Source organism: Annulohypoxylon truncatum (assembly GCF_022578515.1).
Source record: "Annulohypoxylon truncatum strain CBS 140777 unplaced genomic scaffold F4807scaffold_49, whole genome shotgun sequence".
Classification (NCBI taxonomy): domain Eukaryota; kingdom Fungi; phylum Ascomycota; class Sordariomycetes; order Xylariales; family Hypoxylaceae; genus Annulohypoxylon; species Annulohypoxylon truncatum.
The window spans coordinates 50,997-66,101 of NW_025953835.1; the positions used below are offsets into that span (position 1 = coordinate 50,997).

Here is a 15,105-nt window from a genome sequence, read left to right on the forward strand (position 1 = left end):
TGTCAGACTCAGAACCCGATCTTAGAAGTAATCAGCATCGACATCATGATTTACCTACAGTCGGTCCCAGGGACCCCGACAGTATTCTGTCCGCCTCTGCCGTTGCCTTACGGTGGCCGAATGAACCGAAGATGCTACGGCGCCGATGGTCAATGGGGGCCGTTAGCCACTATATTTGGCGGGTGAGACTATTTGATATGCAAGCGAACCGGGATTATAGGTGCTTGGATCGCAGCGGGGAGTGGGTCACAGAGGAGTAGTAGTAACAATGGCAAAGACAAGCGGGATATGGGATTTCTGGGGTATCATAGAGTGTATCATGATTTATGCATTCATTGATTGATTCGGGTCTCATAACATGTCTTTGGTATCATCGAGAGTAAGCACAAATCATCCCAGACTGCCCGCGTGACAAGGTATCGAATATCAGAAAACAAATAGATGGAAATCACATGTTCCCAGCAATGCCCATCTTCCCCCCTCCGAAAAGAACAAATCAATTTCCCTTCGTAGAAACTTTCCCATGTCACCATTGTTTAGCTGAACGCTCCGGTGGGCGTGGTACTTCGCTTTCTTCCCCCTTGGCGTCCGTCTAATTCTTCCGCCGACATGCACCCAAACCATGCTTAACGCCCTAGGGTTCCCAAACAAGGCTCCGGGCGCCCCTCTCTCTCTCCCCTTAGAGGCTTCCTAGCTCGCGGTCGTCTGTATGATTTACCTCGCTTATCCGGCTAGGGGTATATGTTACCACGATCCCAACCAAGGAACGTACCGATAGTAGCAAAGGGAAATCCCGCCGTCGCTGCGGGCCCGTCCCGCGCTATAACAAGGCATGTGGAGTTTATCCTCTAGTACCAGCTATTCCGAGGACGTGTTGAAGAGGAGGAAAGATGATGTGGGGGGAAACGAAAACAAAAATACCATGCCGTCCAAAGAAAAGCTGCAAGTTACGCTGTACCTGGATGGGGAAAAAAAAGAAGGAAAATAGAAAAGCGAGTAAATAAAAAGAAGCAACCGTAGATCCAGAGCGCCCCAATATGATGTTCAAAGTTCCTTGCTCTTCGCAGCGCCCAAAATGTCACATAAAAACAAGTAGTGTACCAGCTACACCGTAATCCTTGCAAAAAGGCGCTGCCCCATATGAACTCCAGTTCGCATCCCAGGGGTCCCGTCCCAAGCTAACGTCAAAGAAGGGTGCGTAAGAAAATAGAGATAAAAAAAATGATAAATAAATGAGCAGGAAAAAAAAAAGCAATAAACCAAGTGCAACCAACGCGAGCGCATGGCTATGCAATGAAAGTGGTACAGGAGGGTGTGGTTTTTGTGTAGGTAGGTAGTAGGTAGGTTTATCAGGGTACATCTTGGGTCTGATTTGATAGCTTCGAAAAGGTGAGAGCCATATAACGAAATAAAACTAGCTGCTGCGCGGGCGAGCGAGCGAAGTCGAGAGGAGGGGAAGCGAACGTGTGGTAACGAGGAGTTGCAGTGCAGTTTGCATGCTGCAGCGTACGTGATACAACCAACGCAGGCTCTCTCTCTCTCTCTCTGGCAACCAACACCCCCCGGCCGCAATCCATGGATGACGGACCACGATCCTTGAAGAGGTACGGTATTTTTCCCTGAAGCAAGGTTGTCACACACGCGCACGCACGCACACACAAACGGGCGCGCGCGCAACGCACACTTCAACTACATAGCAACGCCGCGACCCGCCCGTCGTCAGCCTTGCATGCGGGGTGGGCGAACCAAGGCCATAGTTCGCCGGGTAGGTTAACTCTGTAATGACAGTAGAGCGGATGATGAGTCAGTACGTGACAGAGGTGCGTTTTTGGCGCGCCGCCGCCGGTATATAACCTATATAAGGATGGAAAACGGGTTGCCGGGATTTGCCTGTCGTTTGTTTCGGCCTTTTTCTTATCCTTCGCGGGGGGGGCGGATCTCTTTCTTTTCTTCCCTTCTCCGCCGGATCTACACAGCTAAAGGAGTGGCGCCGAAGTTTATATAAAAGGAAAGATAAAAACAACACAATAGTGAGAAGGGGCCCTCGGTGATGATGTCGTCTCGTTGTCGTCGTTGTCGTCGTCGTCGTTATTGTGGGGAAGAGATGGAGAAGAGGAGAGAGATGTGATGTCTTAGTTGTGTTGAACCGGGAGAAACAGTAGCCGAAGGGTAACCAGCCAGACGGTGTTCGCGGCGGCTCCCCAGTGGCTTGCTGCGTTCCGAGAGGATGGGAAAGGGGCTCTTAATCGGGACACCGCGGGCAGGCGTAGTTGTTACCGCAGTAGTCATGGGTGCCAAAGTCGACTGCCTTGCAGCAGAACGTGCAGCACTGGTCGACGAGAGGTTGATCCTCCTTGACGCACATGGTGACGGACAGGAGGCCGAAAGGGGCTTAGGTTGAGTTGTCTTGGTTTATGACGGTATGTGTGTCTTGACTCTTAATCAATGAGCCGCGTCTCGTTTATGCAGACGAGTTCTACTGAGTATGAGTATGGGTATGAAGTGTTGATGAGAGTTGAGTCAAGAGTTGCGAAGTAGTAACAAGGTAATAGTAAGTTGTCTTAAGTCTTCTTGAGTTTGGTTTAACTAAGTGGATATATCAAGAGTATGATAGAGAGCGGGAAAGCAGCCCTTTAAGTATTTAGTTAGAGCCCGTGAGACTGTTGATCTCCTTAGGATGGGTGGGTTATTCAAGTTGGGATGGGACCAACTTTATATATGTGCCTGTCATGGACGCCTAGCTAAGGTGGTCGAACAGTTTTTCACCCTTCGATGATGGAAGACAATGACAAGGCCATCCACTCAACTGTCAAGGCACAGGGACCGGGGGTTAGGGCCAGGGGTAGGGGGGGAATCTACGAAGAAGGAAAAGGAGAAAAGAAAAAGAAAAAAAGGGAGCTAAAAAAAATACAATAATCGATAAATTAGAGGCTAACAGAAAACAAAAACTAAAATAAAAAAATAAATAAAAAAAAAGCTGCCCAATCTCGTCAAGATCACATATGTGGGTTTTGCATAACCTCACTAAAAGAGGGGAAGTAGTAGAGACGAAAAAAAAGGGGGGGGGGGGGGGTCAAACAAAAACAAAAAATAAAAATATTAAAAATGAACAAAAATAAAGAATATTAGGGCCAAGAGGGATATGAATATGGGTACCTAGATACCGTTGCATCCAGCGGTGTGGCATGATTTAGGGTCACGAGGCATTGGGGATTATTCTTAGGGAACGGGATTTTTTTTTATTTTTGCTGACTGCTCAGATGCACTTTGTGCCGCAAACAGATCGCTATGTACGAAGTATCGCAGCACGTAAATCCCGACCTTGGTACGAGCATTGTTACTTCTTTCACCTCGATACATCGCTACCTTACTACCTTGATGGCCCATCTCTGCGAGGATCGTCCATTGGCCAAGTCGGCATCCTCAATATAGAAATGTCCATCAACTTATCGGGGTTGTGTACCTATCGTCGAACAGACCGGATAGTGCCCTCGACACGATTAACGAACCAGTGACGACTAACCCGATGCGGCTCTTACACGCTCTTACACGCCTGTTCACGTAACCATGGGTGTGATACCCTAAGAGGTAGTTGCTAGCTGCTGTACCTAAGGTGAAAGACTTGCAGAGCTAAGTCATGGACTGACATGTCAATTACATGGTGCACCTCTAATTGTAGCCTTATTTCCTGCAAGGTACCTTATCAATATGCCCGTCCGATCCAGTTCGTGAGGGGATTGGGCAGAGGGGGAAATGAGGGCTTGGTACCAGAACCCACGGAGGCGAGCGCCGAAGGCATTTTCTGTGCACGTAAAAGGAAAGAAAGGAAGCGAAGCGAAGCTATGGAAACCGGCGAAGAGAAAAGAAAACGAGGGTCTGAGAAGATTATGCATGACGCTCCAGCGCAGTGAAAATTCGAATACCGATACGAGCAAAAGCTCGCAGCAGGTAGGGTCTAGCTCGAAGCCTAGCCCAGCTCTACGGAACCGGTCGATAACGCCAAGGGATGTGGACTTAAGTACATTCACGATTCTATTCTTAGCTTCAACACCTATAGCCTGTATGTCTCATACGACAGATACCGCATCCCGAAGTTAACCCACGAGACATTGAACGGTACGATCTCGGACTGGAGAGAGCCACTATCAGCATGCCTCGTTATTACAGGCAGGTATACAGTTTCCAAATAGAGAGGCGTATGCTACACTGAAGGGATGACTGCATGCATAGGGTTATTACTCTTGGCGTTAGTTGCTGAGAAAGTCAGACCCTTCGTGACGGTTGGCGAAGTATACAGGTCATAAGTGAGATAAGCCCTTTCGTGTAAATATGTCTCCTTTTTCCTTTTTGCATCTCCATGGCTCGAAGTGCTGGATTCTTGACATGATAATCTGCAAGGTCTCGCACCAGATCCTAGTTAGCTGAGTTTCTATTTGGTATCTTGCCTGTACCTGTGGGCTCAGCATGAGCGTGCGACCAATTGGACGCCGTAGAGACGGCCACAAGGCAACCCCGAGAAGTTGCACTTGGCGATTGATTAGTTAAGTGATTTGCTGTTTGCATACAAGCTGGCAGTAAGCGGCCATTAGGAGGAGCCAGCTGTTCCTGAGTCACAATCACAGACCACAGGCCACACAGGCCATGGAACATCGTGGAGCCTCGACTCGATTGCCCCTCGATGCCCCTCGTTTTGTCGAACAGAAAGAGTTCACCGATTTCCTAGTAGGTATCTGACATCACCCCCGCCGGAAGGGACGTCATCTCGGCATATTGATTGTCGAGAGTATAATATCGCCCACTACCACGATCCTCACGTTACTAGCAGTTTCAATTCATGACCCTTAGACCCTCCGCCCCAGCCAGCCCAGCGTCAAGGACTATCGAATGCGGGCCGACGCGTCCGAAGTTCGGTATGGCACCTCACGCTTATCTTATCCCGTGCGCTTCGTAAGGATTCCGCAATCTCACTAGGTTGAAGATGCGAGGTGAGCAGAGCACGTGGGTAGCGAAACCGAGTTTGGGGTCATTGGTGCCGCTCTACTGCAGATGATGGTAAGCCCTACCTTGGAGTATCTACGTCAATCGCACCTCTGTCCCCGGGCTGGTCTGGTAAGTGGCTTGGCCTCGGTACCATCGGCATTCGCGCGCACCATCGTTTGTTACCTTGGGCAAGCCCGGGACCCTTGGACGGTTACCCAGCAGGCGCCTCCTGGCCGCCGTGCGACTGTCATTTGATAGCGGGCGTTGTTTCAGCGTTGCATACGATAGGTGATGTTGCCGATCAAGCTTATCAAGCTTGTCAAGCTTGTCTGTTTGTCCTGAGGATCGACGCGAAAGTGGATTCAGAGTTTTGATCTCTTCCGGCCTTTTCGTGCGAAGAGGAGAATGACGGGGTTGGCAAATACCCACAATCGACGAGGCCAGGGGATCGCGATTGTGATAGCTGCTAGGTTAGTCTCGTTGCCAAAGTCAACGTTGTATTCCTTCGTGCCGTTCCATCTGCTTTGCTACGCCAACCCTTCGTATACCCACATTGTTCGGAGCGTTAGGGGATAGTAAGGACACATAGTAAGCGGGGATGAACCTCTGCACCGTCGGATGCGACTCGCTATAGCTACATACAAGAATGGCGCTCCGAATCTGATGGGAGATGCCCTGGCTAATAGCTAATCATCCAGACACGTTCGTTTGCTACGGCGCAACGGTGACGATGATCATATGTACACACAAACTACCGCAGGAAGCATGTAATGGTGCTCGAATCCCATCTCGGCGGCATCCAATCAACTCCTTGTCTTGTCCGAATGGGCAAAACGGGTTATTCACCCCCCTTCTCCGCATCTGGAAAGTCGCGATAGCGCCCCTAAACAGGTAATGCGTTCGCACGTAATAGGCTAGCCCGCACTCTAATCGGGAGAGAGGCTGCCTCGAAGCAGAAGTAATGGTTTGGCTGAAGAGCAGAGGGTAAGAAAAAAAGCATTGCCAGCATTACCTAGGCGTAAGCAACATCTCCAACTTCTCGCCTTGCTGCATATGCAGAGGTCCAGCCCTCGTCGCCGCGAGTACCTACTGATCCTAAACTAAGCCATGTACGTAAGCATGGATGATGGATGATGGGAGGATGAGAGTATGAATGTAGCCGGCGACCCGAAACCGCCCCCTTCTCCGGCTAGAACCTAGGACATCTACTGCCGTGGCGCTATGATGGGCATCGTCCCGGTTTAGCGCTTTGGCAATGGAGCAAAGCTCCAATCAGCGGGCTTTAACCGACCTGACGAAATCAGGAGACTGATCAGTAACGGCGTCATCACCTAGGCGGTGAACGAGAATAACGACGAGTTCGTGCAAAGGGACGCCGAGAATGCCTGAATTACAAAACGTGAGGGGGTGCGCTGATCATGATTTCCAGTTCAGATTCGTTATCGACGACGCGACGTCCTCGAAGTGGTCCCGATTACATGTGATCGGATTCTGCAGTGGCCCTGGGTCTGTGTGTAAGTACTCTAGCATCAAACATCGCACAGAACTCGTAAGATGGCGTATAAACCACGGGTGTGAAGATCACACACAAGAATGAGTATGACATATATATAGAGTGCGTATGTGTGGTAACAGTCTATGTAGATAAGGCATAGAGAATAGAACGTCGTGTTCCTTCCCTATTACAATTACACTATTACACTATTACACTGCATTGTTGCCTTGTATACCCTAGAAAGATAACATCGAATCACTAGCGCGCACTTGATAATACCTATCCTGTTAGGTGTATGTATATTCGATACATAGTACATTCACATCTGTAGTCCCCAGCCAAAATCTTGGAGAGCACTGCCTGGGGGCACCCCGCGCCTCAGACTCAGCCCGCCGGATCGGGTCATATCTGTGCTGGGGGAAGGCGCAATGATACAATTGCTTAGGAGAACTAGGATGCTATAGGTACCAGAGGTATGGTACTAGCCTAGGCACCGCATACTAGGATAACACCCATTATAGCATAAAACTTAAAACCTCGTGGTTCCCCATCTTATTTAGATGCATACCTGGTATTATTATCTCTACTACCTACTACTAGGTAGTAGGTAATCCATATTTTTATTATCATCTACTAGGTATTACTATATCCTATATATTATACATTCACCGACAGTCCTCCGGCTCCTACTGCAATCCTTTCTTGAAAAATAACGCCATTGATGACCTTGATTGCAGATTTCGATATCGTCTATCTGCCTCTCCACGTTTTTGCCAACGTCACACTTACATATACCTGCACGATGTGCATGGGAATGCATGTAATTCTACGTCGATCAATCTACATTAGGTGGTGCCGCCGCCGCCGTGCCGTCGCTCGAACGATGGCCTTCACTGGCTAATATTACCGTCTTATTTCTCAGCAATCCTGGCCTTGTCGTGCCATTGGTATATTAAATTATGTAATCCTTTTAATATCTTGCTTACCGCATTGGCGTAAGATGCATCCGGAAGAACTGAAGGCCTATTATAGTCCTAAGCTCGTGGGATCGTGGGATCGTCGTATGAATCCGGCATCCCTAGGATATTCTATCGACGCAGAAGTACGTGTCAGCCCATCACTATAGGTCCGGTTTTGCGGCTGTGCAGGTTGTGAGGCATCGTGCTTCGTCGGCCCAACCTGTCTGCTCCCGGATCGACACCACATCATGCGCATCGGGCTTCTAAGAAGTTCAGTCAAAGGAAAAAAAACTCGAGAGCCTATCTGCCTAGGTAGGCAAGTCAATTTTGACTGCTACCGAGATTACCGAGACAGGCTGCATGGTTGACAATTCAACCATCATGTCCAATGGCAAAATTTTCTCTTCTACCATCTATCTACAGGAGAAGGGCAATTAATATCAATCGCATGAGGCTCGGTCCCGACCAATCTCGACGCTTGATTGAATCCTGAAAAATCCTGCTGGTTTGCTGCCTATCTGGACATCTATTGCATTTGCAGTTAGACGCCCTAAGCGTCAAGTTTGAATTATCACCAAGTTTTGGGCTCTAAGCTGGATCCTTGACACCACAATACACGCCTAAATACTAGACAGGTAGAGCGGTTACTCCCATGCCAACACAGGTGCTCGCCACTTGATCTCTGGCGAATATATCGAGTATAAAAGGCTCGTAACAGCCTCTTTCTCTTAAAGTTTGACTCTGGTTCTTGGACGTAGTCAATAGCGGAGGGTGGCATCCACGAGGCATGAAACGAGTTCCCTCGGAAAGATCGGCCATGCCACGAACGATCTTGTATCTGTCTTACGAATGTCCTTAAAGGAACTCGCCTACGTTTGTCCTACATAATTCCAAACCATTGGCCCTCGTCAAGTAACGGCTCGAATATGGGCTAGGATATAGGATATTAGAGAACGACTTCGAGTGTAACGGCATCCCTTTTCCTAACCCAAATCCGGCATTCTAGAATCCTCGGCCCCGTCTCCTTCTCCCCTACCTATAGCACCTATTAATTCATCCCACGATGCCAAGGAGGTATTCGGCGCTAACAACTTCCCCTCCATGGACATCTACAGGCCTGTGACATCATCATCGAAAGACCGCTATCACGGTCGAATTATCGGAATTGTTCAAATTGGCGAAAACGTGCTTCAGCTCCACAACGGTTTATCGCGGGTAGAACCGTCTGTACTTACAGGCCAGGGGTCTCTAAAAAAACAAATGCAGAAAAATCTTCAAGCCCTTGTCACTCTTAACGACTTGTCCAATCCCGATCGACTACGGCCATTTTGTCCTATATCCTAGGCCGTGATGGCCGGCGCTTCAGGAATTACATCTCGACAACCAATTCAGACCCCGTCTAACGAGGCAGACTGAGTTGAGCATGGCATCACGCAATACAGTCTAATTAATTTCAAACCCTCTCTATGGCAAGGCCTTACGTCACTTAGATGGAAACATGAGGCTAAAAGATATCACGGAGAATGACCTTGGGCATCCTAATTGCGTGTCCGCCTCTGATAGGCACAATCTTTGGTTGTGGCACTAATAAACTGTCATGAGAACTAAGCAAACATCGAGTTTCGACGCCTTGCGCAGTCAAAGTTGAAGCTGGCGACGATCCCCCATCTATTTCCGAATTCCCCCGTCGATGAATGGACAGAGGCCTTTCAACTTTCAGAAAACCCCGCCTGACCTACCTTTCAGCAATCTGGCCTCGCAGCTAATGCGGCTTCTAAACAAATTCTCAATTCGCACTGGCTGGCCCTACCGTAGCCGTCTTTTTTAGTTAGGCTTTGCAGACACGCCATGTCACAGATTTACATCCACTCTGGGTATCAGATCGTACGCGTCCGCCTTCCTAAATTGTTCCGCTCGTCTACAATCTCAGGAGATGGGCATCTCAGCGCCCTTGGCGATCGAATCATACGAGTATCTACGAAAAGGAGAAATAGGATAATGAAGATGAAATAAAGGTCTGTCTCATTTAGCTCAATGAAAATCTCCTGGCCATTGGGATATCAACCATAATTTCCGCATATTCCAGAACAGTTGCGCTCGGCCAATCGTCAACGATCTGTTTCTGTTGCACGACGTCAAGGGACCGATTCATTAGACTGGCCGGTGACTTAAGGGTGTCATGCAGGACGTAAGGGCACGAAGGTGACTCTGCATTGGGGTATCAACCAATATATATCCCTCATGGTGGTGTGTGGATCGTGATGCTTGGCTAAGACCGAGTTGATGGATGCCGCTCTTTGACCCTTCTCGAAGTCAATGTCGTTTTGCGACTTCGCGGTTCTCTTTGCATCCGGCAAGTCAAATCCGCTCTTCCGGACGTTCCATTGCATATGAACCCTGTCAGACTCAGATTCGACGTTAAATCTTAGTAATGCTACGCAAATAAGCCTACGGTTCGCGGACGTCGAACGAGCTCGAGCCAGTCAGAGAGCCTTTTCAGCGCACGCGACTGAGCACCATATGCGACTGCCGAATATCGGCAAGCAAAAATTTATGCGGCACAGAACGGAACATTTATTTAAATTACGAACTGCTGTTTTCAGCTCTGACGCGGCTCCGTATTCGGAGAGTTTTTGCTTTGCCTCGCGAGGCTGAAGCAAATCCGGTGAAGCCCGAAATGCATCGAAAATCCCGATGAGCGCCTATGGCATTTCGCGGCCCACCCTTACTTCAGTCGGGCAACATTTTCTGCGCTCTGTGTCTATTCTTTGCATAGACCTCATCGCCTAACAATATCGTGATGCGGACATTTTTCTTCCCAACTCATCCCTGCTCCCGTAATCTGAATGGTAGCCGACATCTAGACCGCTATTTCTCGGCCTGGAATGCCGAGTAGAGGCTCCCAACATGCGGGAGCAATTCAACCACGTACTCGTCCTTGTCCTTGAGATAAGCTGGAGGTTTCTTCCCGAAACCTACACCGGCCGGCGTCCCAGTGAGGATGACTGTTCCCGGAGGAAGCGTGGTGCCCTCGGATAGGAAGCTCACAAGCTTCGCGCAGTCGAAGATCATGTCACTGCGCAATCATGTCAGCCAACGCACCCTCTTTCTCCATGCAAGAGCTTATTACATCGCAACGCTAGCATATTTTCCTTTTTGGGGAGTTTGCCTTCTCCAGCGGCTTACCTTAAAGCGGAATTCTGCATCACCTCTCCGTTCTTCAACCCGCAGATAGTGAAGGCACTAGGATCGGGCATGACCGCCGCGGACACGAGGACGGGGCCAAGGGGACAGGACCCATCAAACCCCTTCGAGTAACAGGCCTGGGACTGGGCAATTTGTGAGGCCCTGCTTGACACGTCGTTGGCAGCTGTGTAGCCTAAGACATAGTCCAGGGCCTCTGCCTCGCTCACGTTCTTGCAGGCCTTCCCGATCACGATGGCCAGCTCGGCTTCGTAGTCCGCGCAGTCATCCTTCAGAGTGTGCTTCGGGATGATGGTGGGAGCCGGCCAGGGATCCGCTAGCGCCGTAGCGGGCTTCCTGATGCAATGCATGTCAGACACTGCCTTAGCTGCCGTCGACGTGCATCGTGCGTTAGTGTTTAGAATGCCGAATCTTACATGAACATCATAGGTATCTTAGGAATCTCGACTGAGTAGACGTTTCGGGTTAGTAGCTGTTTGCTCATCGATATGCTAGGAAAGGCGACACGACGCCTCGGAACCGAGGGCTGTCTATCGACGCGGCCGTGTTCGTCTAGGTTCAGGACCTGAGAACGGAGATAACAGTATAGCGTTTACTTACCATTTGCCTCTTTAGCGTGGTTTGCATACTAAACTTTCATCAGCCGTCGATTTCCTCCTTGGTCTCACGATATGTCCTGTGATAGCGAGAGACTCACATTCAGACCGATGCATCGGATGGTCCCGACCTCTTCTCTAGCTAGCGGCGACAGGATACGGTCGATGGTTTCTATCTGGTCTGTCGGCGACCCGGGGCTCAAGACCGAGGTTCCGCTGAAAGCTCGTACCTCTACGGCCTTGCCTTCGTAGACGGCTTTGCCGACGTCGATAAGCCGATCGACGGGTTGCCCGATTAACGGCCGGGAAACCTGTCGGCGGGGGATAAACCGGACGAGCCCTGATCACGTTACAAAATCATTAGATACCGGTTTGGTTCCACCCCCTTTTGCCCGCCCATGGTTCGCTCGATTCGGGCGGCTAACCGGTATATACATCGGGGGACAAAGGAAATCGCTAACTTACTCTCAAACGCCATTGCAGTACTTCTACGTATTCCTTACGTCTCGTGTTTTCTTCCTTCTGTGGTCTTGCTCAGGTTGAAGCGCAATGAAGACTATAAATCTCTTGAAATAGGAACGATCAGTCTTCGGATCGGGGGGGTCTTCTCCTGGTTTTCTTCCTTGACTCGTCTTGCTTTTCCTAACTTCATCCCGACTCAGGTGCTACGAGTGTAATTGCACTGCACCCTGGCAACATCGGAATTACCCCACGATATCCCCATTCGTGATTTTCGGCGACGCTCACACACCCCGATTAAGCTGTACGACTTTGGGACCGAAAATTCCGATGCTTCCGAATGTACTACATAGTAGGTAGGGATCACAGATCACCTAGATAAGGTTATCACCTCCGCGCCATCACCCTCGTACGTGTACCTGGCGCTTATGTCTGTTGGTGTGCACGTTCGGAGTTATGCACGTAAGCTATACGACGACGTACGAGAGTAGCGAATTACCCCGCTTAGTGAAACCGTTTATACTGCAATGAAAGTGCATTATCACGATCCACGGAGGAAAATGGTCAGATTCTTGTAAAACGAAGAGAACTAACTGAGACGTCTTTAGAAATGCCCATGTACGTATCTCACCCTGTTTCGATACCTATATTGGAATTCGGGAAACTCGAAGAAAGCTTGATTGCAGGGTGGGGTGCTCTGTCGTTAATGTAGGTATACATTCCTATGACTTGGAGCGGGTGATGTGATACTTGGATAGGAGACGGCCCCCGGTGGATCGTCAAAAATGGAGCTCATCTTCATCCTTCGGCACTTGAAGAACTACCGTGCCAAGCCGAGCTAGAGTACCCATTGTAGATCTAGAACTAAGCTGTTTTCACTGATGTAGGTTTTCAGTGAGCCTTGAGCGAGGCAAAAATGGAGCCTCAGGTTAGCCTTTATAGGAAGTAATGATACAAATAGTCAGAGCTTAGATATCTAGGTGAACCGCCAGGCTCCTAGGGGTACAGTTGTCCCTACCTAATCAACAATAATCTACAGTGAAAAGTCATCCTCAGCATTAAGACCACCACCTCTGTCCGTCCTTGTTCCGGTCCGTTTTTACCCAAAGGTGAGGCGTCGATCGCCGCTGACGATGTCGCTCACGGTGTTCTGCACGGCCTCGAAACGCGAGAAGCCGCAACTCTCGCTCTCGAGGTGGTTCACTGCAGTCGCAGTGGAGGTTATTCACTTTGCTTCCCACGAACGTATCGCAAACGGATAGATATGTCGGGGTAAAGGAATGGTATGGTTGAAGCAAGTCGCTGAGATGGGGGAAAGACGAGGCTGGGCTTTGGGGGTACTTACTAACGGCAGCCAAAGACTTGAAGTCACGACCGCAAGCATTGCGATTCGGACAATGGTACAACGCCTGCTGGTCTGCGTATACGCGGCACTTAAGTCAGCCTCCTCACCAAAGCCCATTCATCCCTCAACCTCAGCACCTCATCTCATCTCATCTCGTTCCACAGGAATCACACTTACGAGCAACAGAATTCAAATGCGAATTCAAGCCCTTCAAGCTCACGAAATCGCGGTGGCACAGGTAGCATTCCCAGGCATCTCCGTTCCAGGAGTTGGGGCCGGCCTCGTAGGAGGGCGACCCGTGCCAGCCGAGCAGCTTCTTGGCCAGCACGCCGTCCGGGTCCTTGGACCGCACGGCGCGGTACACGGCGTCGCGGTCGAGGCCCGAGGCGGCCGGACACCGCGCCCCTTCCAGGTGGTGCGCCAGCCCCGTCGCCGACGTGAAGCCCTTTTTGCAGAAGGGGCAGTTTAGGCCTGCGCCTCGGTGCGTGCGCGAGTGCATGTGCTGTTGCGTTGTAGCAAAGAGGGTGCGGGTTAGTTGGGTTTGGCTTAGGTATAAGCGGATACGTAATGGGAAAGATAGGTCTGGGGGTAGGTAGGTAGGGTTGGGGGGTAGGCTAGGCTAGGCTGGGTTAGGCTAGGCGTGCTCTTTCTCTCACCATCCTGAGGTTATTCGCGTTCTGGAAGCCCCGATTACAGTCGGCGCAGTGGTTATGCTCCTTCGCCTCGTGAGCCCGGCGATCTTCGGCGCTGGGTGAGGTGGTGTTGCAGCAGCGACAGTCGAATTGCATAGGCGTGTGGTTCCGGGCGTCGGCGTGCTGGCACAGCCCTTTCCACAAGGCGAAACGTCTGTCGCAGTTGCGGCATCTCCAGGACATTGTCGCTTACTCGTACTATGGAGGACAGTCGAAGGCGACAGGGACAGGTTTGTCAGGTGGTAAGGTAAGTTCGAATCTGGAACTTTGATTAGGATGACGGATTAGAAATGATAGTCAAGGTTGCAAGAATGACCTCGTTTGTCGCTCCTTGGCCTGCTGCTAGAGTTTGACTTTCTTTTAAAGTAATACACGTGTTTTATGCAACCCTACCTGCTGCAAACGAGGAAACAGAATGTTGGGTAATTCTTTCCGTGTCCGACGGGAGATTGCATCTGATCTAATCTAAATTAACTTCTAGCTTGCTATGTAGTTACATATCAGGGGATAAGCGAGGCTTAAGCTAGGCCCGAGCTGAGGACCTTAGCGACGGCCCTGCTAACATGCTGCCTCGCAGCTTGTGGGCAGTTGTATATAAGGAGGCTTCGCCTCGATGTCTCTTAGATTGCGAGAAGAGTAGCGTTATCAAAATACCTTGAAGCCCTCCCCCATACTAGCAGCAGCTTCGCTGCTCCTCTGCATTCACTCTACATGTGACTACCAAGGGAATCTACTAGCAATACAGTTGGTACGTAAAAGCAAATCTCGAGGGAATATATGAGAAGGCGTCAGCCATGGCTTGCTTTTGTTTATGAACTTCACCTCACAATTTGAGGTAGTTAGAAAATAAGATACACATCTTTAAGTCTCGTAAATACAACACACATTTCAAAATCTAGCAGATAATAGATGGACCCTGCGTCCATAAAACAGGGGCATAAAAGTTAGCTTCCGCATCTCCATATCGCCCCTCTCAGCAACCTGGAGTCTGGACTGTTGAGTAACTATTGAGTACTTGGGTACATTCATACCCCTATTCAAACTCTAGTAAATTGCAACTACCGAGTCGATTCTTCTTCCAACGAATATGAGTCCCGAGACATCCTCTGTTCGAAACGAAGACATACGAAGTTCTTACGTAACATCACCTTTTGGACGCAACCACACTTACCTAAAGACCCAACAGTGACCTCCGTATCGCTTCGCCAAGATAACAACGCGTGGTCCTCGCCGGCAATCCCGAAGCACGAAGAACGCCAATAGGAACTCGATTCTAGACTTTCTGTTTTTCCTTCAAACGCCCCAAGATCGCAACACCGACACCGGGGGCTCCGTTAGACAAGTTAGCGACGGGAGTCACCCAAAAAAAAAAATA

General features: G+C 49.8%; 3 protein-coding genes across 3 annotated transcripts; all 3 read right to left on the reverse strand.

Annotated features, from left to right (window-relative positions):
• Positions 1 to 2,132: 2,132 nt before the first annotated feature.
• F4807DRAFT_465151 (uncharacterized protein) lies at positions 2,133 to 2,365 on the reverse strand (the record flags this gene model as incomplete). Its single annotated transcript, XM_048002240.1, has 2 exons — positions 2,133 to 2,212; positions 2,278 to 2,365. 2 exons carry the CDS (start codon positions 2,363 to 2,365, stop codon positions 2,133 to 2,135), a joined length of 168 nt encoding a protein of 55 aa, XP_047849435.1.
• Positions 2,366 to 10,063: 7,698 nt separating this feature from the next.
• F4807DRAFT_300090 (uncharacterized protein) lies at positions 10,064 to 12,449 on the reverse strand. The gene is made up of 6 exons (XM_047994924.1): positions 11,700 to 12,449; positions 11,336 to 11,574; positions 11,239 to 11,266; positions 11,055 to 11,085; positions 10,621 to 10,974; positions 10,064 to 10,510 (listed from the first exon to the last, which is right to left on the reverse strand). The coding sequence occupies exons 1-6, from the start codon at positions 11,710 to 11,712 to the stop codon at positions 10,303 to 10,305; spliced, it is 873 nt and encodes a 290-aa protein (XP_047849436.1). The 5' UTR covers positions 11,713 to 12,449; the 3' UTR covers positions 10,064 to 10,302.
• Positions 12,450 to 12,792: 343 nt separating this feature from the next.
• On the reverse strand, positions 12,793 to 14,526 carry F4807DRAFT_454291 (uncharacterized protein; the record flags this gene model as incomplete). Its single annotated transcript, XM_048000558.1, has 4 exons — positions 12,793 to 12,896; positions 13,216 to 13,540; positions 13,695 to 13,902; positions 14,483 to 14,526. The coding sequence occupies 4 exons, from the start codon at positions 14,524 to 14,526 to the stop codon at positions 12,793 to 12,795; spliced, it is 681 nt and encodes a 226-aa protein (XP_047849437.1).
• Between the last annotated feature and the right edge of the window lie 579 nt (positions 14,527 to 15,105).